Below are 22,922 nucleotides of genomic sequence, written 5' to 3' on the forward strand. Positions count from 1 at the left end.
TACCACGCGGCGACATCCCTGAAACAGTATCATAACATCGTGGAGTGCGGATTAGCGCTGATAGCGACCGCATCAACGCACCTGTCTCCTAGGTGAGCGACGTCGCGCACTGCTGTGCTGCAGGCGGGCGCGATGCGCGACGGCGCTTCCCACCGCGCATGCGCACTGTGAGCTATTAAAAAATGAATTCCTAGTTCTGGCACTGCGAGCCGCTCGTCCGCCGCCGCCGCCGCGTTTCGCTCGCTATTTTCGCGCGTTGAGACGGGTCAGGCCCGGTCCGGTGTTTGGCGAGGGCCGCGCCCGGAGCGCTGTGGAGTGTAGTGTCGGGGTGTGGCCTGGTGGCAGTGGTGGCCGCATGCGGTAATGCTCGGCACGCGGTCGGCGGGCTGGTAGCGGCCGCGGCATGGCGCGCCGCGCTCCCCGCGCCCGCGCCCGCCCCCCTCACGCACCATGAGCGACCTGCAGGCCACCTTCGAGTTCTCCGTGGAACTGTACAAGTTCTACAATGTCGACCTCTTCCAGAGAGGGTGAGCAGCCGTTGATGAAACTATAGAATGTTCACTATATCGATAACATTCAGCATCGATCATAGATAAGACTTGGATGTTATCAACAGATTTCGCCCAAATACAGCATCTAGTTAATCTGTGCAAGATTCAAACTTTTCACACTAAGAATTTGAGTCTGATGGTACCAAAACTGCTACTGCAAAGCCTTTATATTAACGTAATCGACAGCAGAATGTACGTAGGTAATTAACAGCTGAAAGATGTCTTCACTTCTTTTGATTTGAAAATAATAAATCATATTAATAATGCCTGTTGATCCTGAAATGGTTCCCGTAAAGTATTACTAATTGCAATAGAACACGTATGGTGATCAAAAATCAAAACCCAAGGACCCAAGGTATTTTTCACGAATAACATACACATGCACACACATAGTCACGTCTATATCCCGTGCGGGGTATACAGAGACATCAGTCTTGAAAAGACTGACAAATTTATTTATTTATTTCTCAATCCATGTACACAGAAAAGTTATAGACATGATAAACACAAAAAACAGTATTACATGGGTTCTGCTTATTTCTGAAGAAATCCCTTCCAGCAGACCCGAGACATGATTAAAATTATAATTTAAAAAAATAATTAAAAAAACAAGAAAGTACCTTTTAATCAGACACGATCAATTACACAAAACGTTAAGCATGTTTTCAACTTTGTTCTATTTAACAATCGCTATTGAGAATACAACTACCAAGGAAAGTCTTATTTTTCAGGTACTAGGTAAATTTAATTACCAGATACTATAATACTTAAATAAATCTAGTGATCTTTATATTATTGATTTATTGGCCTTGCCAACACCAATTCCCGATAAGATGCGTTTTTGAACTTAAAACAGATTAAACCTATTTGGGTACTTAACTTGATATAATTTTATTTATAATTTTAAAGTCGATGTTTGCGGAAGCAAAAATGTTGGGACCTATATTATTGTTTTGTCTATAAGTTAAATGACCACGTCCATAGTCATGTTTTTAAATATGATTTAGTAAATAACGGTGTCTATTAGCAAATCCGTACATATAAGACACATACATATCACGTTTTGTCTCCTACGGGAAAGACATAGCCCATAGACACGAGTCTCGAAGCTACGTTAAGCTAAATATTGCTAGCCATTTAGTAGCCCATAACCTAAAATAAGTTTATGTATAGCCTTTCCTTTGAAGTGCCGTGTGGTTTCGGGCAACCAGTACAAAAAAGAATAGACCACTCCATCTCTTTCCTATGGATGTCGTAAAAGGCGACTAAGGGATAGGCTTACAAACTTAGGGTTCTTTTTTTAGGCGATGGGCTTGCAACCTTTCACTATTTGAATCTCAATTATATCATTAAGCCAAATAGCTGAGCGTGGCCTATCAGTCTTTTCAAGACTGTTGGCTCTGTCTACCCCACAGGGGATATAGACGTGACCATATGTATGTATGTATGTATGTTTCCTTTGAATGACGTGTATAATCAGCGTAAGAAGAGATCTGGCTGAAACAATTCTTTGCAAAGTATAAACAGAGCATAAGTGAGATGATCTAGCTGGGGTACAGCTTCACTTTTCTGGAAAGGAGCCCGGGGCTCGATCTTGGAGTAGGTAACTTAGATTTTTACACGAAGCAACTCCCTTCAGACCTCCGTAACCTTTGCCAGTTAACCTAACTCATATTGCATGATGGTTATTCAGTTGTCTAAATTTGTAAACTTCCTCGTAATGTTTTACCTCACCGTGACAGTTAGCAATTAGGACAATGAACATAACTTAGTCACAGAAGTCATGTACATGGCCGTTGTAGAAACCGTTGTTCCACCACCGCTCAGATGCACAATGCTTCATCAGTAAATATCGATGATGAAACTTTTAATATGTACTTAACTCTTTTTTACTATTCACATAACATACATACATACATTGCGGGGTAGACAGAGACAATAGTCTTGATAATACTGATAGGCCACGTTCAGCTGTTCGGCTTAATGGTATAATTGAGATCCAAATAGTGACAGGTTGCTAGCTCATCGCTTAAAAAATAATCCCAAGTTTATAAGCCTATCCCTTAGTCGCCTTTTGCGACATCCATGGGAAAGAGATGGAGTGGTCCTATTCTTTTTTGTATTTGTGCCGGGAACCACACGGCACATGACATTATTATAATATACATATGTTCAAACCAGTGTGCCGTGTTATAATGAGTCAGAGGGCCCTCAACATATCGGGTTGCGTTTTCTAACAAGATACCAGAACAACATAACTTATATAGACGCTAACTTGTCACAACTAGTTAGACGCGATGCGGCTAGGGACCTTTGCTTTTAATAATAGCGATTTGGTGTATTAATTAGTAAAGTACCCTTACATTTAAGGGTGGGTTTAATAATAGATGTTGAAAGACTGTTAGGTTCGTACGTATCTTTGAACTTTAGAGTTTTGCTGAGGGAACTCAGATTGTCCGATTAGTAATTCCTAGGCTTCTCTACTGAAGGATTCCTAAAACTCGTTTCTAAAAAGTAAACCTTGAGTTTTAGATCGTTACTATAAGCTATAGAATATTTCACATTTTTCTTATACAATTCTCTGTAACTTATTAAAGAGTTGATTCTCATTTTTCTAAAGAGGCCAATGAATACACCTTCAACCATAAATTTAAATAGTAGTTGCCACAAAAAGGATAAAGTCCCAGCTTTCCTGACCATTTTATATTCAGCCACATTTCGAATGCTAGTTGGTGCATTGTTCGCTTTACGGGCCCCAACGGCCGGGACTATTTTCCCAGCATAAAAGATCTCATGAAAAATATTTGTCAGCCGTCAGCCACCCCACCGCCCAAGGCAGAGCCTCCTTCAAAAATAAATGTAAACGATCTCTTTACAAATATTCGTTTTGATACGCGAGCGAACGATGTGATTTTTATGCTCACGTGATTTTCTTTGAAATTCACTTAGGAAAAACTTTTCTTGACATGTTTTTATGGGGATTCGGTTCATTGATTGATTCAGTTTTACTTGCACGTGGAAGAGTTATTTTGTTTATGCCGTGCGGTTGTCGGCACTTTATAATGGGAGCACTCCATCTCTTTCCGGGAAGTATCGTAAAATGCGATTAAGGGAATAGGCACATAGATTCAAAAGAGTTTAGGTTCCCTCAAGACAAAAGTTAAGGGCTATAATAGAATTTCACAACAACGTATCAAAATAATGCCAGCACAGAAAATATGTAGTTATAAATACATATGTAGGTAGTTTTAGGGATTTCTTATAACCCACATGACCATCTTGTTTGTTTATTATAAAGTTCAACCTGAAAATAACTCATGTGGATGTTTATGCCACAAGACCTTGGTAACATAATATACAATGCGGAGGCCAACCATACCACTTTGTAATAGTTACAAATATTCTTACATACAATCAGTCACAAGAAATTCATGCATTTGAGTTAGACCCTCTTAAAGTGTAGACCACTTACGTGCGTGTTTTCGACAGTGCATTTCGAGGACTAAGACAGAGTATGTGAGAGAGAAAAAGAAGAAATTCAGAAGAAATCTAAAGATTATCTGAATCTTCGGTAGCAAAAACCGGAAAAAATTGCAATGTAGATAGACATAGCTAATGCAAATTTAATCTTACCAAAATAAAAACATATAGACGAATTACTACTTCATAAATACTTTGTTTTTATTTATTGCACGTATTCATTGCTGAGCTATATTTTTTTTATCTAATATGAAGTTTTTTTTTAGTTATATAGAATGTATGAATATTCGAGGTAAATATATACTACATTTAGCAAGCAAAGTCACGGGTAACAGCTAAATGAAAATTTAAAGGACTGACAAAGGCCCTGTAATTGATACATTTAATGGGAGCAGAAAATGATGGGCTAATTTGTCCATGCCGAATATGCAAATGATTGCAAATGCCGTTTCGCACGATTATGTCACAGACCACGAGTGTAGCCAATTTCAATGTAATTCCACGTTGTAACTGATGAGGTTCAATTCGTAATTAAGTAATTATGCGAAAAATATAACCTAACTTACATAGAAATAAAAACGCCAAGATGACGTTAGGTTTTAGGGGTAGATGTAGGTAAAAATAATTAACAATAGTATGTGTTAGTTTCAATAATATATTAATTTTAAGATTTTTTTACTATTTTCATCATGAGTATCAAAATTTGAAAAGGTTTTTTCAGATTTGGCCATTTCTTTTAAAGTAAGTTATGCCCTAATTTTAATTAAATAATTTTAACGAATATGTTCTTATTCCCCCTTTAGGTATATTTCATCTTTGTGTGTTCCTAGTTGCACCCTCCGCTGTCCCTCGCGCCCAAAGTCCGCTTTCTGAAATTCCACTATTTTATTATACCTATATGTGTTTCCTTAGTATTACATCCATTGACTCATCATATCACCTCGTGCGAAAATATCTTCCAATTAAGTAAAAATAGTTCCCATTGTTTCACCATCAATTCCATAAATTACTCTATCAAACAAAGTAGCCATTTGTAGTAAGAACTATCGCAAGGTCAGGAGTAACCTAAAATTAACTGTGGTATTTTAACCGTCTGTTCCATGCGGACGCTACATATCTGCCATTTCATTGTGAACTCTGTGTATTAATATTTAATGTATGTTTAGTATTTGGAATTAGTACAATTATTTATCATGTTTGTATACATAAATTGATAAGTACACCTAAGTAGGTAGTAAAATTATGAGTTGTCTATGTCTGAACAAGAAGACATTCGAAAATAAATGCACAAATCTAGCTTTTCGTGTCATTAATACACCTTGAATCAAAAAACTAGATTTTTTTTTTATTTTATAACTTTTAATTTGTTTAATTTTCCATATCGAGTTGGTATGGAATAAAAGTTCCATATCGAGTCATCTATTTGGCTTTCTTTCACATAAATAACAACATTTCATATTCGAGACACAGACATTTCTTAGGCCGGTGGTGCACCGCTGGCTATACTTTCTTCTTATTTTCCTATTTCTATGTCTACAAGGCCCTTTAAAAAAAGGAAAAAAGAGCCCCAAAATACCGAAGTAATTCATGTAAATATGAATAGATGTGTTTATTTTGGAAATAATACGATTACAGTTCACGCAATTCAAAGATTTCAAACAAATCCAAGATGACCGCTCCCACGCGCGTTTGCTGACCCAGTTCTAAATAAAACACAGCTTGTCAGTTTGTCACTCCTTACGCACTCAAATAAATATCCGATATAATTATGTTCTTAGACAGATTGTTAAAAAGGAGATAAAAATAATAATAAAGAAAACGTTATAAGACATAAATTTTGGCGACTTACGGAAACGCTAATAAACTTGCGGGATATATATGTACGAGTATGAAAACATAAGACGAACGCACGTTGATTGTTATTGTTTAAAAAGCTTATGTTTTACTATGATATCCAAATATCCACGGTTAGATTTGATCAACTTATAGTTTTTTACCTGAAGAATCCTCAAGAAGCTGAAGATTGTTACAAAAAGAGTAAGTATAAAAACATCGTTTACTACTGAACCCGTGGAAGAAAGAAATGAAAGAAGAAATTATTAGTTACATACTTCAAAAACAAACTAATGTACATAACTCCTTAACATTATGTTCAAAGGATTCGAATCCTCAACCTTATTCTAAATTCCCATAAATTGTCCGTTTACAATCCCATGAACGGAGGGCAAATTAAATGACGACAGTAAAGTAGGAAACGGGACGCCCGGGACACGTTGTGAATTGATTTAGGCCGGCAAGGTCGCAAACAGGACATCAGTTAATGAATTGAGATGTTATAAATTCTACCTTCTCCAAATTACCCGTAATGGTGGACCGAAAAAAGTAAATGTGAAGGAGTATGAAAGTAACACCAATTAATTAGATGATGAATGGTAATAAGTAGGTTGGGTTGGTACGGAAAAGTGTACCGTTATGTCGCAGCGGTTTACCCTACTCCCTCTTAAAATTTGTTAAACTAATCCTAATAAAGGTTGTAGTAATTAAATGGATTTTTAAATTAACTCTCATCACTCTTACCTGCGACGTTTTACCTAAACGTCATAGTGGCGCCCAACGTGTGACGTTTAGGTAGACATAAGTTAAGAACGGGTATATTACTAAGAGGGCCTTAAATATGGAAGTGGAAGGTTTTAGAAACATCGGAATAAAAGGAGATATATGGATAACGTACAGGAAAGTGTGAGTAGAAAAGAGTGAGTGAAATGGCAAGAGACAGTTTTGTTACCAATTGGAAAAGACTAACATGCTGTGCTACATAAAGAGTGAAAACGTCGAAGAAGAAGTACAAAGTTCATCCAAATAATATCCATAATAACATTTAAAGTCATTCCGAACAAACCCTTATACCCAAACGACGTATTCAACCAAATGTCAGCGTAACAATGAAATCAAATCACCCTGGCGTGAAGTACCACCAGCGGGATTTCCTTTGCCTCCAAAATCGAAGCGTGACAAATGACGTACTATTCTTGGAGCTCATTTTATTGATAGCAACACACGTAGGGATCAAAGGGTGCTCGTATATATTTACCTGTCTATTTTTACACCATGTGCTGCTAAGGCTTCCAGTTACATTTGGATTTCGCCGGAATGCGAGGTTAAATTATATGATTCGATTAAGTCGACCGAAGAATTGCCGATACAGCTATATTTTTGAAACTAGCTGTTACCCATGACTTCGACCGCTAATTATGTAATAACTAGCTACTTATGTAAGTAGCATATTAAGTTTTTTATAGACTACAGATTTCCACAAGAGCAAGGCGATCAACCCACATAAAAAAGTACCTCATGACTAACTTATGTATTTTTTACAAAAATATATCTTCTTAATAAAGGAGGTATTTTTTTAATAAAGTATGGATTATGCTATGCACGAGGGTCACCAAAAAACCCACGGTCACCAGTCATAGAAGTTCAGACAGCAAAGTAAGCGTGCCAGCTATCGCCAGCTGTTGTTTATCACAGGGATCGATAAGGAAAGTCTAACCTATTTATAAAAGCCACTAGGGCAGTAGACACGCGATGCAAACCGCAGAGGGTACATTTTGCGCGAAATTTCCAAGTCAGTGCATAAAATCGTGTATTTTTTTCACTTGATCCATAAAAGCTTTATGGAATTATAAGTCAGAACATAATTTCTAACCGATTAAAGCTCCTGTTAATTATATTTCTGGCAATTTGTACAGTCATATCATACCTCGTAAATGAACTGTTGTTCACCCTTGCCTCAATTTTGTATGCGATCCTCTTATTGTCAGGTTGGCTGGAAGAGATCCCAGTTAGGGATAAGTCCGCCTTTGTACTGTACTACTGTTTTATATTTGTAATGTACTCCTATAGTGAACAAAAAAGCATTTACTTACTTACAGTCTATGACAGATAAATCTGACCCTCTAGGTCACCTCTACATTCTTGGATTGCATGAATCAGTGGTCCAATCTCATTCAATATGCTTATGCATTATAACGAAATAGTGGTTCCCAGCACCAATACAAAAAGAATAGAACCACTCCATCTCTTTCCCATGGTCGTAAAAGGCGACTAAGGGATGGGCTTACAAACTTGGGATTCTTTTTTAGGCGATGGGCTAGCAACCTGTCACTATTCAAATAGTCTCTCAATTCTATCATTAAGCCAGTCTTTTCAAGACTGTTGACTGTCTACCCCGCAAGGGATATAGACGTGACCATATGTATGTAATAACGAAATATCGATGTCTAGCAATGACCGCTGAATTTGTGGTAGCGTGCAGAGGATGGAGCACTTTCTGACGTGCCCCAGCTGCCCTTACTCATGTACAAAGGGTGATTTGGCTGTGGTCTCAGATTAGGCGGTAAACGTTAAATATATATATATATATAGTAACAGGCTAAATAGATAGAATACACGATAGAATATGAAGACGGATCTACGCACATGTTGTGCTATTAAAAAGCTCCTCCATCCGTTCCTGTATGTGTTCCTGTTCATTCCAATCCAATAACTTATCCAATTTACTCACTCCCTTTTTTTTCGCTGTAGTACCTACGTGTACCATTTTGATTCCCTTAATATGTCAACAGTAATCTGGAGACATGCAACGTCTGAACTCTCGACGTGGCACGCTCCGCCAGTCAGGTTATTAGCATATGAATTCTGAATCATTCCGTGACTGGCATATTGCTGTACTGTTCACTAATATACATACACTAGCTATCGCCCGCAGGTCCACCCACGTTATGTTAAAATTACACGTATCTTGTGGGAATTTCCATAAAGAAAAGGGCCTTTGTTTGACTTCGGATAAAAAACATATATTTACCATGACAAATACATACATTCATACAAATGGTCACGACTATATCCCTTGCGGGGTAGACAGAGCCAACAGTCTTGAAAGACTAAATGGCCACGTTCAGCTATTTGGCTTAATGATAGAATTGATATTCAACTAGTGACAGGTTGGTGGCCCATCGCCTAAAAAAGAATCCCAAGTTTGTAAGCCTATCCCTTAGTCGGTTTTTACGACATCCATGAGAAACAGATGGAGTGGTCCTATTCTTTTTTGTATTGGTGCCGGAACCACACGGAATACCATATACCATGACAAATGATAGTGAGTTATTTATTCCTCTTTCCAACATTCCTCAACACAACTCGAATACAAATCTCTATCACTCCTAGGATGTACCAAGTGCGCGTGGGCCTCCGCGTTTCCCCGAAGGTGCCGGTCCACATCGAAGCCTCGGTGTCCAGCGGCAATGGCGCCGCCAGGACCGGCCGGCCCACCACCAACGCATCCCTCATCGGCGGCCTGGCAGCTTCTAGAGCTTTCCAGATCATGTACAGGAATGAGGAGGTCACTTTGAGGGATATAGTGCATTTCAGAGCTCATTTGTTGGGTGAGTAATCCTCTTTTGATTATATGATAAAAAAATTCAAATAGTTCCCAGAACATGTGATCATTCAATTCCATTCTCGAAGTTACAAGAGGCAATTAAAGGAATAAAGTTGCACCTAAAAATCAAACTAAACCAAGCTGGATAAGATTTCCACATAGTCAGGGTTGCGGACGTCAAACGATAGATGCTTCGTATTACCTAACTTACCTCCAAGATTGTCGTGATGGATTTTCTAAAGGCTCTTTGCCAATTTTCGGCATTCTACGCCTTTAACTGTCTGTCAGTCACGCGCTCGAACCACAAGAATTTCAATTCGATACATAATCTTTGACAACATCTTGTGATTACACCGCCCTCTGTTGCGCTTTGGGCCACCTTGATATCCTTATATTTGACTACTTTCCAGTCGACAGCCGAAACCTCAAAGAATCCTTGGAGCGAGCGGAATGGAGTCTAGGCGTGGAGCTCTGGTGCAGCGAAGGGGCGCAGTCCAGCACCCTAGCGCCTGTCTCCTGCAGGGTCTTAAAGCTGCACTTTCAGCCGTCCCAGGGCTTGCATTACCACCTGCCGGTGCTGTTCGACTACTTCCACCTATCAGCCGTATCCATCACCATCCATGCGAGCCTCGTTGCTTTACATCAGCCTTATATCAAGTAAGCTAATACTTAAAGACTCTCATATTTGTATGTTCCCAATTGCATTTCTTCTCCGTTTAAACTTAAAAAAAAATCTGGATATTAATTGCATCATAAGCTAAACCTTGTCGTCCATGAGAACATGATGTGTTTGTATGTAAAACGGTAGTAGAGCAAGTTGAACATAGCCTTGGAACAGAACTGTAATGTAACGGAGGGGCAGTCACAGTCAGACAGTCTAGCACCTTAGCACCCATTTCGTATAGAATTCTAAAGCTTTACGAAATTAGTTTTCAAGAAAATATCGGTATTATTATTTTATTGTTTTCGAAAACCTTCTAATTTTGTTAAAAAGAAACCATTTTTTTTTGTCTTTTTTGTACTTTCCATAACCAAGTGAAATATTTTTACATGTCTTTCTATAAAGGAAAAGTATCATGCACTACGTACAAAGTTGGTATGTATAAACCGCTATTACTTTAAAGTTATCCAATATTCATGCTACTCGTACTTGTTCCGGAAAATTCTCCGTAGATACGAATGGTAAAATGTAATAATCCAGTTTGAGGAACAAGGTCAAAACAAGTTTTTTTGCTCACTCTTAATCTAAGAGTTGTCCAATATACATGTTTAATTAAAAAAAACAGCAATCTAAACTATGCGGAGGGGCAATGTTGCCGGTAACAAGGGAATCCTTAGATCAACTATCTATCTACTATGAGATCGTACATAATATCACTGTTCATTTAAAAATTGACCCTGACATGCGTACGGCCTTATCTATTTTGCTACGAAACATTGTCACTATTATAAACACAAGTTACGCAACTTAGAGTTCACCAAAAAGTTAACATTCCCAGCACCCCACGTTCAAGCAAGCAATGGGGCAAGCTGATGAAGAGCGCAGGATCCAACTTCAATACATCGGGCAGTTTCGAGAATGTTCTGTTCGGCTCTGCGGGTAAATGTGCCGGCGGAAACTCCAGCAAAATTGCGCATGCCAGGTATATTTCTTTTATTTTTTTTAACAATTTTACCTTGTATACTCCTTGTATTGTTTGTAAACTCTTTATTGCACATAAGAACAAATTACAAAAAGTATGTTATTAAATTTATAGACAATATTTGGGTGCCACAGAAATGAGATTAAAGAGTATAAGTAATCCTATATTATTCCGATTTTTACAATCTTTTCTTTTCCTTTGAATCAAAGCTGCTTTTTCGAACTTATGAGTATCAAAGCTAAAGAAATACACAGGTATCATATATGGAAAGATGTAGTTTCTGCCTTCCCCTCCAGGCGTTTTAAACTCAAAACTTTAAAAAAAAGCATAATAAATATATTTTGGTTTAATTTCTCTTTCAGACTTTCTTTAGAGTTCTGCATTTTACCAATTTATCAATATTTTGTGGTTTCCAGACAAGTACACGCAGAAGTATGTGGCATCCTGTTAGGATCCCTGGACGGGCTGCAAAGTGCTCTGGCTGTCTGTGGGTCCACTGGTGTCCTTCTCACTCCTGAGGAGTCCACTACCAATACCGTCGTGGGGGAAGTTGCTCAGAGGATAAAGGATCTTAGTGATATAGGCAAGGTAAGGTTACCTATATCTACCATGTATATCCGCATAAGGAAAAGTAGTAAAATTATAACTGTAAAAGGTAAATATATCAACTTTGATTAGATGAAGATGACTTCAATTTAATGAGTTTATCCACTCAAATTTTAAGGTGCACCATTTATTCACAGATTGAGGCATATCGAACACGTTGGTCATCTCATCAGAATAGTTACGAAACAAAAAAGAAAGTAACAATAATTTCATCACGTAAAAAAGTCATTTTGTGTGTAATTCTGGATAACCCACAGGTTCATTGTTATACTCCCGCTTGACACCGTTGACCAGTAAGGAGGATGGTGGCGATTACTGAATTTAGACAATTTGTTGACAGAAATCCGAAGCTGGCGAAGAAGAAGAATGGGCGGCGGGTGCGGCACACGACATCGCTCGGCTCTGTGCTGAGGTGACGCTGCGGTGGCGAGCCTTTCTCCACCACACTTCTGATAGGCCCCATGTCCATCATGCCTTGGCAGCTAGACACCATGCGCTGAGGTAAGATACGTCTGTTGAAATGGATATATAAGTCATCATAAGCCTGGAGAACAACACGAAAGATAATGCAAAAACGGTAACTCTGGAAACGATTGATCTCTGCAAAATGCAGGCTTAAAACTAAACTGTCCACTATCAATCCAGTATCTGCGCGAGATTAGAATGACTTACCTTTATTCTTCTGTGTTACTCTTGTTCGACCAAGGTGTCTGCAATATAATATTTCTGGCAATGATTTCCAAGTTTCATACAACAATTAGATTAGTTAGGCAAAAGCTACTTCACAGCTTCACTAAGCTATAGCTCTTTAAATTAGCTACCTAACTTTTTAAATTACTAATGCGAAAATCAGTTTGTACGCTTTTACGCGTACTACTAAATCCAATAAAATTATGTAAAGTGTAGAATGAATTGCAGAAAAGAGAGGGTAAGTACTTTTACATCTACTAACTAACCATTTTATTTTCAGGATAAAGCGTTTCTCCGAATGCTTTTTCGTGCTGGACAACCCTCGTCACTCATTGGCTGGCTGCTACGACAGTAACTACCAATCATACCAGAGCGTTGGAGAAGTTGCCAGAAGATCGCGATACCTCGCTCTCCTGCCCCCTCTCCCGGTCCATTGCATCGCGTTAGATGGTGATCCTCATATTATGCCCATCATATTCGAAGATAGGTGAGTTTCTAACTTTTGTATTATTTATTCACTGATGTTAAATACCGATTTACACAATTATTTAATAGAAATAGAAATACTTATCTATCAATTTGATAAAACGTGGACATATATCTTTATACTTCCCTAAGTTTTAACAGAATGACAAACAAAAAGTTAATGAAACAAGATTAAATATCGACAATTGAAATCATCAATTTATTATTTCAGATACCAAGACACGGCAGAGTTTGCGAGAAGACGTTCATTTTTAAATTCTGGCGCCAATAAATCGGGCAGCGGTGAGTCAAGAATATAATGCATGTTGTTTGATATATAAATATAGTATACGTATTGTATAAAAAAAACTTTTATTAATTTTATATAGTGCCATCACAAACATTCGGAAAGAAGAGAGAAAGTAAAAGCATTTAAGGAAGTCGAAGAAAGAAGATGTTAACCATTTTTAGGGCTAGCTCAGTGTCTGTAAATTATATTAAATTAAAAAAAAGTTGAGAGGCAGTAATACAATACCCCATTATTGCCAAATCTTGAATTTTAAGTTTACTTAAGTTTTAACGTACAACACCTTTTTTTCAGATCCGTTTTTATGTTCCGAGCCGATTGGAGAAGATTGCGCTTGCACTATTACTTCAATAATGGATTCAAGAAGACCATCATCTGAAGCGTCTAGGGTCACACTAACCCTGCCGAAAACAATACTTGATGTCCTAGAACCACAATTTATTGCACCAAAATCTAATTCCAGTGTAGTACAGGCCACACTAACTCTCGCCCCTCAAAAATCGGCACGAGGATCTCCAAAGAAGGCATTAGTGAAACAAAATGTTGTTGAATTGAGTAAACCACATAATAAACAACTTGAATTAACTGGAAGAAATAGATATATTGTACAGAACAATCAAATTAGCGAAATTCAATTACCTCCAAACAACGCATTTGCTTCATGTCCAATTCAACAAGGTCAACAGATGTCTCGTTACTCCGCCTCAACATTGTTAGATATCAATACTACCAAGAGTAGTACTAATATATCTCAAATGGGCGTAGATAACACTGATCCCAACGAAGTTTTTCGACAAAAACATGAAATCACCAGTGGAGTCAGTACATTACCCGCTAGACATAGCAAATCCCTCGATCAGTTAAGAGTTTCACAAATGACACCTCTGAGCAATCCGCAAACGTTAGCTAAAAATGTAAGAAGTGGTTCAAATCAATCTGTGAATTATCCCAAACCCCACATTCCTCCACATAAAACAATTAAACCAACAACGTTACCTCGAAGCGTTACAACGACGGCATATCCTACAAACACAACAGTACGATGCTCTTCTAAGGGTGACGATTATAGAAGAAATATAAGTGAATTTAGGGAAAAATATAAAAATCCCTGTAATCTTATTAATTCTCATGGAATTAACAATGAAGTATTTCACAATATAGGTTATAAGTACGATGGAATGATGCAAGCAAATCCTAACCAAGTGTACGGTTATATCGGTAATCAGGGTACGATGCAAACGAATAATGTTATTCGTAATCCGTTAGAATTTCAAAGAGGTTATAGAGTAAATTTACCCCGTCCTATGTTGCCTCCACGTAATTCTTATCCACCGGTTAGTGGGAAAAATCAAGTGACTGATCAAAGTAACTTAATTTCTAATAAACATGTTCATAGATCTAACTCTACTCACGTGTTTCATCAAAATATGGAAAATCAGCAACAAATTGATATTGAAGCAGCTCGCAATCAACTGCGCCACGAACTGAACTATTATCTTCAGAAAGGAGATTGGAGTTATGATTTTAATACTGGTAGTTTAATACAGAATTATCAAAAGAAATCTAGTAAAAGTAGTGACGACAGTGGATTTGTTATGACATTAGATAGGAGTAGTGATGGAACATCGAAATCAACTTATTCAAAAACGCCTCCATCAACACCACATTCTACAATGCCCTCGATAAGGCACAAAAAAAGCAGATCAAAAGAATCAAAACTCAATAACAGTGGAAAAGAAAACACTAAAATTCATTCAAGCCGGGACTCTTTGAGTAGTCACCATTCTATTAGGTCTAGAGATAGTAAATCTGATCGGCACACCTCAAAATCAGAACGAAGTACACCTAAATCAGACAGGGGAACTCCAAGGTCTGGAAAAGCTACACCAAAATCTGGTGGTGTAACGCCTAAATCTGGCCTTGCAACGCCTAAATCAGGCCGAGCTACCCCAAAGTCAGGCATAGTCACACCAAAAAGTGGGAGATCTAGTGGCAAACCTGAGAAACGAACAAAACACAAAGCCTCAGAAAAAATGACACAGTTGATGTCTGAAGCTGCATCTTCATCTAGTAACGAAAGTATACCTTTTGAATTGAAAAGACTTGAATCATCAGCTAGTGTACCATATAGCCTAGATCATGGACCAGAGTTGTTAAGACATTGTAGAAGTGCTGCTTCTGTTTTAGATGAACCTAATCTAAACAATACTTTTGGTTCAGAATCATTGCCAAATTTGGCACCACCTCCAGCATTTGAATCCCCTCCTCTGGATATTGCTGACAAGGATTTTAAAATACTTCCACCAGACAATTTCCTCAATAAAGAAGAAAAGAGAAGTAGATGTAGTTCAACGTCGAGTATGAGTGAACAAAGTGGATGGGTTTCAAGTGGAAGAAGCTCAGGTCCATCCTCGCCAGATAATGCTAGTTGTCAATTAATTCAAAATTATCCTCCTCCTGGAAATTCCACAACATCTAAAATTTCTAATAAAAAATATGAAGAAGAAACTGATGCAAGAAAAATGAATGGTGAAACTATAAGCGATTTTAAAAGAACAGTTCTCAATGGAGAGCAATTGCGTGAACGCTTACTAAAGCTAGCTGTAAAAGTATCACAGAATAACTCAAATGAAAAAATAGAATGTTGTGACAAGGAAGTGTGTGAAGAGTGCACTATATGTAGTGACTCTATATGTACGGATAGCCAGTGTGAATACAATAAGTTAATGCATAGCAACGGTATAGATGCTGGTTGTAATTCTGACACTTGTAATGCCAGTTGCTACCAGAAATGTTCTGAAGCCAGCACGGGAAAAATAAATCAACGACATAATTCGTTCAGTGCTGTTCAAGGTAAATCGTACTTAACTCCAAAAAATTCTAATGAGGGCACAGTGAAGAAATCCCAAACAGTGAGTGATAATCTTCATCCCTACATCCGCAAAGAAATACCTCCGAAGGCTACTGCACCACAAGTTCCGGCAAAATCTAGTAGTAATCTAGATAAAACGAAATTAAAAGACAGGATCCAATATACAGAGAAATTAATAGCAGCAGAAATCCGAAGCCTAACTGTAGAAAGACCTTGTAAAACACACCCTAAGAATGCAGCTGCAGGTCCAATATCAGCTATACAGAAATACCACGGTAAAGCGAAGTCTGAAATTGATCTTGCACACTTTGTAGGAGATAACGATTATGAGCACTTGCCTCCACCACAACAATTTAGAGATGCTCCACCGCCACCCGATGAATTCAAGGTACTGAGTTAAGCAATAAAGTTAATTGAAATTCATTGTTTAAACACAGTACATTGGATATAATTTTTCGCTATTATGTAATTTTTCAGGACCCCCCAACAAAGTCTCCTAAACTAAGTCGGCAGAGCAGCAAATCGTCAAAATCATCTACACCTTCAAAAACACCAAAGAAACAGGCAACTCAACCCTCAACTTTGCAGTTAGATAACCCACTATATCATGTTTGTGAAGGTAATTTCTATCTGGTCTTTATTAAATATGCGATTACTTATAATTTTTGTTTCGTAATAAATCTTTTATCATAACGGTGTTTGGCTTAATTTTCAAATAACATTTTAACCAATATTTATTCTCATTTGATTGTTTTTATATGAGTTTGGCTTCCTGCCTGTTAACAAATGTTTGCATTTTGCCTACATCAGGTATCATGGAAAGAAGAAAACTGAAACCTCACCAATCCGTAAATTCTATTGGCGGTGGTATGGGAGGCACTCTTAATAAAAGTCAAAGCACGGGAGAACTTGCTAACAGAAATGAAAATGGACATGGTAAACTAGATTTAATACATACATACATAAGGTCACGTCTATATCCCTTGCGGGGTAGACAGAGCCAACAGTCTTAATGAAAGAATTGAGATTCAAATAGTGACAGGTTGCTAGCCCATCGCCTAAAAGAAGAAACCCAAGTTTTTAAGCCTATCCCTTAGTCGCCTTTTACGACATCCATGGGAAAGAGATGGAATGGTCCTATTCTTTTTTGTATTGGTGCCGGGAACCACACGGCACAGATTTAATTGGAGCATTATTTGCTTATTCTATCTCTAATCTGAAACAATGAAATATATTATACCACTAACTGTGCCCGCGACTTCGTCCGCGTGGAATAGTTATTTTGGGCATCATATTTATTTTTGCAAACATCCTCCTCGGCTTTATCAATTATAGCTGCTAATTATTATGCGACTTGGCGACGACTTGGCCCACATCATTACCCGCGACCGAACGGAGACCGTATATATTCGTTTAGGGTGAGAGGTTGTGCGTTTGTTTGTGCAAACCAATGTTAGCATATATCTCCAAAACTACTGGTCCGATTTTAATAAATAAAAGGTCAGGCGGTCACGCGTATTAGAAAGAACGCTGGTTCGCCGTATTAAATGTTTCGCTGCAAATTGCTTATAACGACTATATCTCAAAACCTATTCGTCTGATTTATATACTGTAAATGGCAATTTTAGTCTACATGAAAAGCCGAAAGTAATAAACATATTTATTTGGATAAGGATTAATACTGAATTAAAGAAAATTGGTTTCAAAATAACTCATGTTTATAATGAAAAAATAATCTTAAAAAATTAACATAAAAGTGGTTATTGTAAGTAAACCTTAAGAGATAGATATATGCTCTCGCGGACTTTTTTGTGGCAAAAAATAAGTACTTCACATCTTTAGTACATTGTTTTACTATATCTTTGTTGGTTTGCGCAGCGTTCGCGTGGAAAGCTCGCAGATGGCCGACTCATTCAACTTTCACCTGCATTGTTGACGTTTCCCGTAGGAAATCCGGGATAAAATGTAGCCTATAGCCTTCCTCGATAAATAGACTATCTAACAGTGAAAGAATTATTCAAATCGGTTCAGTAGTTTCTGAGATTAGCGCGTTTAAACAAACAAACAAACAAAACAAACTCTTCAGCTTTATAATTTTAGTATAGATATAACAGAAAACTGCCGTGCCGTGTGGTTTCCGCACATAATAAAAGAACCACTTCATATTTTTCCCATGGATGTCATAAAAGACGACTAAGACGACGACGCCTTATTGACTTGGGATTTCTCTTGTAGGCTACGGGCTAGCATCTTGTCACTATTAGAATCTCAATTCCATCCTGGAGCCATACAGCTGAACGAAGCCTTTCATTGTTTTTGAGACTGATGGCTTGGTTGGCTCTGTCTACCCCGCAAGGGACTGAAGGTCATGGGAAACTTATGGAATATTAACTATATGGGTACATGGTAGTTTTAAAATTGTGTTAATTTAATAAGATAAATCTTACACAGTATGATTTTAATGCATAAGAAAGTCACCATTTTGATTTCAATATTAATAAATAAAAAATTACAGAACCCCGTGAAAGTAATCTCGTCAGCATCTTTGGTTTGGCTGAATCTGAACGTCTGTTTGTGAAATGCAGAGAAGAATTCAGACAAAGTGTCAAGTATCCTGGAGCTATTTATTCAGACTTTACGCCTGCAGAGAGTTCGTTACCTTACTTCCACATTAGTGATGAATATAGAATGTTTAATCCTGAAGGTAAGATATTTTTAGATATAGTTTTAGATTAACACAGCCAGTTCTAGTTTTTTTTTTAATTTGATTTCAGTTGCAAAAATTTCTGTAAAGAAATTGTTGCAGGTTTACATCTCATCATTTGTGTTCATGGACTGGATGGTAATGCGGCGGATCTAAGGCTTGTCAAGACCTACCTAGAATTAGGTCTGCCTGGCGCTCGTCTAGATTTTCTAATGTCTGAGAGGAATCAAGGCGACACGTTCTCAGATTTCGACACTATGACTGATCGGTATGTTAGACCTAATTGTCTATTGACTGACCTAACAATATGGATATCTGCAAGTTTTAAAAACTTTTTAATAGACAATTTCAAATAAACAAGTAAGTCTGCTGATTTATAAATATTTTTATTCCAGGCTAGTTCAAGAAATTTTGAACCACATTCAGAACTCGAGTGAGCCAGCCAGAATCAGTTTCGTGGGTCATTCCCTCGGAACCATCATCATAAGATCGGCATTGGCCCGTCCACAAATGAAGCAGTTCTTGGGGAAACTCCACACGTTTCTTTCGCTAAGTGGCCCTCATCTTGGAACTCTGTATAATTCAAGCGGTCTAGTCAATGCTGGTGAGTTTAAAAATATCGCCGGGCGGTTTGTGTTGATCATAAGTAGGGGCATGGTCGTGCTCCTGCCAAGAAGACCTAAGCAAAGCGCAAGGGTACTACTATTATTTTTTACTACTCGAAACGTTTCGTCGTTTTTTGGACTGTCATAACTTTGGTTTCGTTAATAGTATACTGCCCAGCTACTTTTTTTATTCTGCTTTTTCTGTTATCATTCGCATCTGAGCTTTTGTTGAATAAAAAATATTAGATATGATCATCTAATTTTCATTACATTTTTCAGGGATGTGGTTCATGCAAAAGTGGAAGAAGTCAGGGTCTCTTCTCCAACTCTCCCTTAGAGATGCTTCTGATCCTCGCCGCTCTTTCCTCTACCGCCTCAGTGAAAGAAGTCAACTGCATCAGTTCAAGCACATACTTTTGTGTGGATCTGGTCAAGATAGATATGTTCCATTACATTCGGCTAGATTGGAATTGTGCAAGGCTGCTGCGAAGGATGCCTCGCTGTTGGGACAGGCTTATAGAGAAATGGTGAGTTTAGAATTTCATTCTCGAAGGAAAATATTCCCAAAGGTTAATGCAGTTACAAAGCCAACAGTTTAAATTTTGATAAATTTTTTTACGGTATGTATACCAGACACCGACTTAAAAAAAAACCATAAAAACCATAGGTGAAGACACTACAATGAAAAATAAATGATTTGAGTGTCTTCTAATCAATTTGCGCGAAACCAGAAAGCATAGCAAAAGCAACAACTGGAATGGCATTGGTATCGGCTCTGGTGGAGTGCTACTCCGTGCTACCACGATACCAAATATTTCTTTTTTCTTATTCTCGCCATCAGAATCAAAGTAAAAGTTCATTTATTTGCAATGAATTTCCAGGTGCACAATATGGTATCGCCACTGGCAGCCCGCGCGTCCACCGTGTCCGTGGTACGCTACGACGTCCAACACGCACTACCGCACACCGCAAGCGCGCTAGTTGGCAGAGCCGCTCATATAGCGGCCTTAGACTCTGACCTCTTCATAGAAAAATTCCTTCTTGTCTCTGCTTTAAAATATTTCCGATAAATTTCAAATTAGAACACACTTCTTTTTGAATAGAAACTTTTTTTTGACAATGTTATCTACCAGGATTTCTCAAACTAAGGAATTTAAAAATAATGGAATATGATCATGATAAATTGTAAATTTTACATTTTTGTGTATATTTGTAAGTTAATTACGATTACAATTAGGTTAATTTTGTTATTGAGCTTTTTTTATAATATGGAACTTGTTTTAAACACTTTATTAAAATATCTGACTGCATTTGACACGAGGTAAAAATAACTGTGGCATTTTTTCTTTCCGCATTTAGGTAATTCTAACAGTTGGGTAGCAGTTCTTGGAAAATTTACCAAAGACTAATGAAGTTGCTCTACCATGATAGACGGAGGGCTTAAATTTAAAAATATCAATAGTAATTTTTTTGCATACCAAGGCAAAAACAAATTACTTATGTTCCAAACTGTTCCAAATTCAAACGATTTCGGTCATAAGTTTTTATGTGGTGCGAAGACAAATCGTAAAAAAGTGTGATAATTCGAATAGAGTCCTAACTTGTAGTGTTAACTTTGTTGAGAATAAACGAAACAACAATTTTAATTACTTAAGTAGTTGTAAGACGGATCTTTACACCAATTAATTAAGACTTAGCAACTTTAGATTACTAGGTAGATGTTATATAAACTTATTTATTGTCTACAAAAAGTTCGTAATATATGTGTAATAAAACGTAGTACTTATTGTATTTATTATGATTTTTCACTCGGGGAATTTTTGCATAAATTTCTATCTGCTTCAATCGTGTTTCAATATGTTACACTGCAAAGTAAAAATTTAACTCCTACACTTAACTAAACCACAACCCATTTAAAAATTATATACCAATCACACATTAGGTATTATGTTGTAATCCCAAATGTGTTTGGTTAATAAACAATATTTATTTTTAATAATTACTAGTACCTATTAAGTTATTCAGGCATACCTACCTAGTATTAAGAGTTCTTTTGTATAAACCTAAGTAAATAATCAATATTTCACACCGACCGCTGCAACAGCACCGTTATAATTATGTTAAAAATCCTCTTTGTAAATGCATTTACTGGCAGTTAGTATTTGTAATTTACGTTTAGGTACCAAAACACCAAAAATAAAATATAACTAAGCCTGCATTTCAATCAATCAAAATCTGAAGATTGCCAGATTATTTTGGCTGAAATTTTTGAGTTCTTAAATGTTTTAACTCGTCGCAATAATTTGTATTTTGCTGGATCTTTGGTACCTTGTCGTTTTTGTATCATCTGGTCACCCTAATTAGTAACGACGATTTGTGGTCAGACGTCTATCTAAAACTTATTTCTTGTTAAAACACTTACCTGATTAAGGTTTCGATAGATCAGGTCAGCCGAAGTAATCACAAGGCCGACACCTAACCTTATATTCAAGAATAGATGTATCTATAATTATAGAAACTTAAAATTGTAAATTTTATCGAATGTTAGACTGATCTTTAAAATATATGATCACTAAGATTATTTTATTTATAAGTTTCATAGCAAACTTTTCTTGTTGTAGTAAAAATATCTGACTACTATCTTGCTCTGTCCACATCTCTACTTTATCTGTAGGTAACTAATATTTTATACAGGGGCTTCTGATTTATAGATTTATATAAGAATATTGTGAACTTTCTAGACTTATTTTCATTCAAAAGGTAATAACGTTTTTACTTCTGTCTAAATGGCGGTCTTTCCGAAATTTGAAATTGCAAAAGACTCATTATACTAACAAAGGGTAAAGTTTCAAACCGGTAATCGAATCGAACCCCGGCACCCACCATAGCAGACTGGCGCCGTGATGTGATCATAATCACATGCTACGGCGGAGATTATTGAACCGCAAATATTATTGCATTTTGCATGAAAACTACAAAGTACACAATCATCTTATTACGATATATTTGTAGTACTTATTACTGGGATAGAACTAGTGATACCTCAATATTGCTCACGGGCACGCATAAGGAAAGAAATAATAAAATTATTTAGACATGTATCAAAGATGGGAAAGAATTTTGTAAATATAGAAATGGATTTTATTTGTAAATCGTATGTTTAATGGCAATGTGTCGATGTTATACTTTATGGTAATAAATAAATAATGCCTAGTCTTGTTCTATTCTTCTCTCCCTTGTCCCAACGTGTTATTAATGGAAAAGCAAAACATTACTTCAGAAATTATTTATTTATTTATTTTAAACTTTATTGAGCCTCAAAGATACAATAGGTGGACTTAATGCAATTAGCATTCTCTCCTAGTCTACCGTAGTTTTCTGTGTATAAAACTACGGTGTCAAGTTAAGAGTAAGAAAAAAAAATTATTCATTTATAGACATACAATAATTGAGAATGTAGACAACAAACAAATATTATTCACATAAGTAAGAGATGATGAATCATTTCACCGTTTGCTTTCTTAGTAAGAAAGAATGTACCTTTTCCATAAAATTCCAC

The 22,922-nt window shown here is 37.0% G+C and overlaps 1 protein-coding gene across 1 annotated transcript; it reads left to right on the forward strand.

Moving 5' to 3' along the window:
- The first annotated feature begins 290 nt into the window (after positions 1 to 290).
- LOC106134939 (protein FAM135A) lies at positions 291 to 21,594 on the forward strand. Its single transcript, XM_060946661.1, has 16 exons — positions 291 to 527; positions 9,258 to 9,475; positions 9,882 to 10,128; positions 10,971 to 11,114; positions 11,531 to 11,702; positions 12,061 to 12,221; positions 12,691 to 12,897; positions 13,108 to 13,178; positions 13,477 to 16,442; positions 16,532 to 16,673; positions 16,865 to 16,990; positions 18,570 to 18,758; positions 18,861 to 19,026; positions 19,154 to 19,362; positions 19,643 to 19,890; positions 20,245 to 21,594. Exons 1-16 carry the CDS (start codon positions 451 to 453, stop codon positions 20,431 to 20,433), a joined length of 5,532 nt encoding a protein of 1,843 aa, XP_060802644.1. The 5' UTR covers positions 291 to 450; the 3' UTR covers positions 20,434 to 21,594.
- Positions 21,595 to 22,922: the final 1,328 nt, after the last annotated feature.

Source organism: Amyelois transitella, chromosome 11 (genome assembly GCF_032362555.1).
Source record: "Amyelois transitella isolate CPQ chromosome 11, ilAmyTran1.1, whole genome shotgun sequence".
Lineage (NCBI taxonomy): Eukaryota > Metazoa > Arthropoda > Insecta > Lepidoptera > Pyralidae > Amyelois > Amyelois transitella.

Coding starts and splice junctions, on each gene's coding strand:
- LOC106134939 (XM_060946661.1), top strand. CDS start 451: ATGAGCGACCTGCAGGCCACCTTCGAGTTCTCCGTGGAACTGTACAAG. Junction 10,129..10,970: donor TTACATCAGCCTTATATCAA/GTAAGCTAATAC, acceptor TAACATTCCCAG/CACCCCACGTTCAAGCAAGC. Junction 11,703..12,060: donor ATCTTAGTGATATAGGCAAG/GTAAGGTTACCT, acceptor ATTTGTTGACAG/AAATCCGAAGCTGGCGAAGA.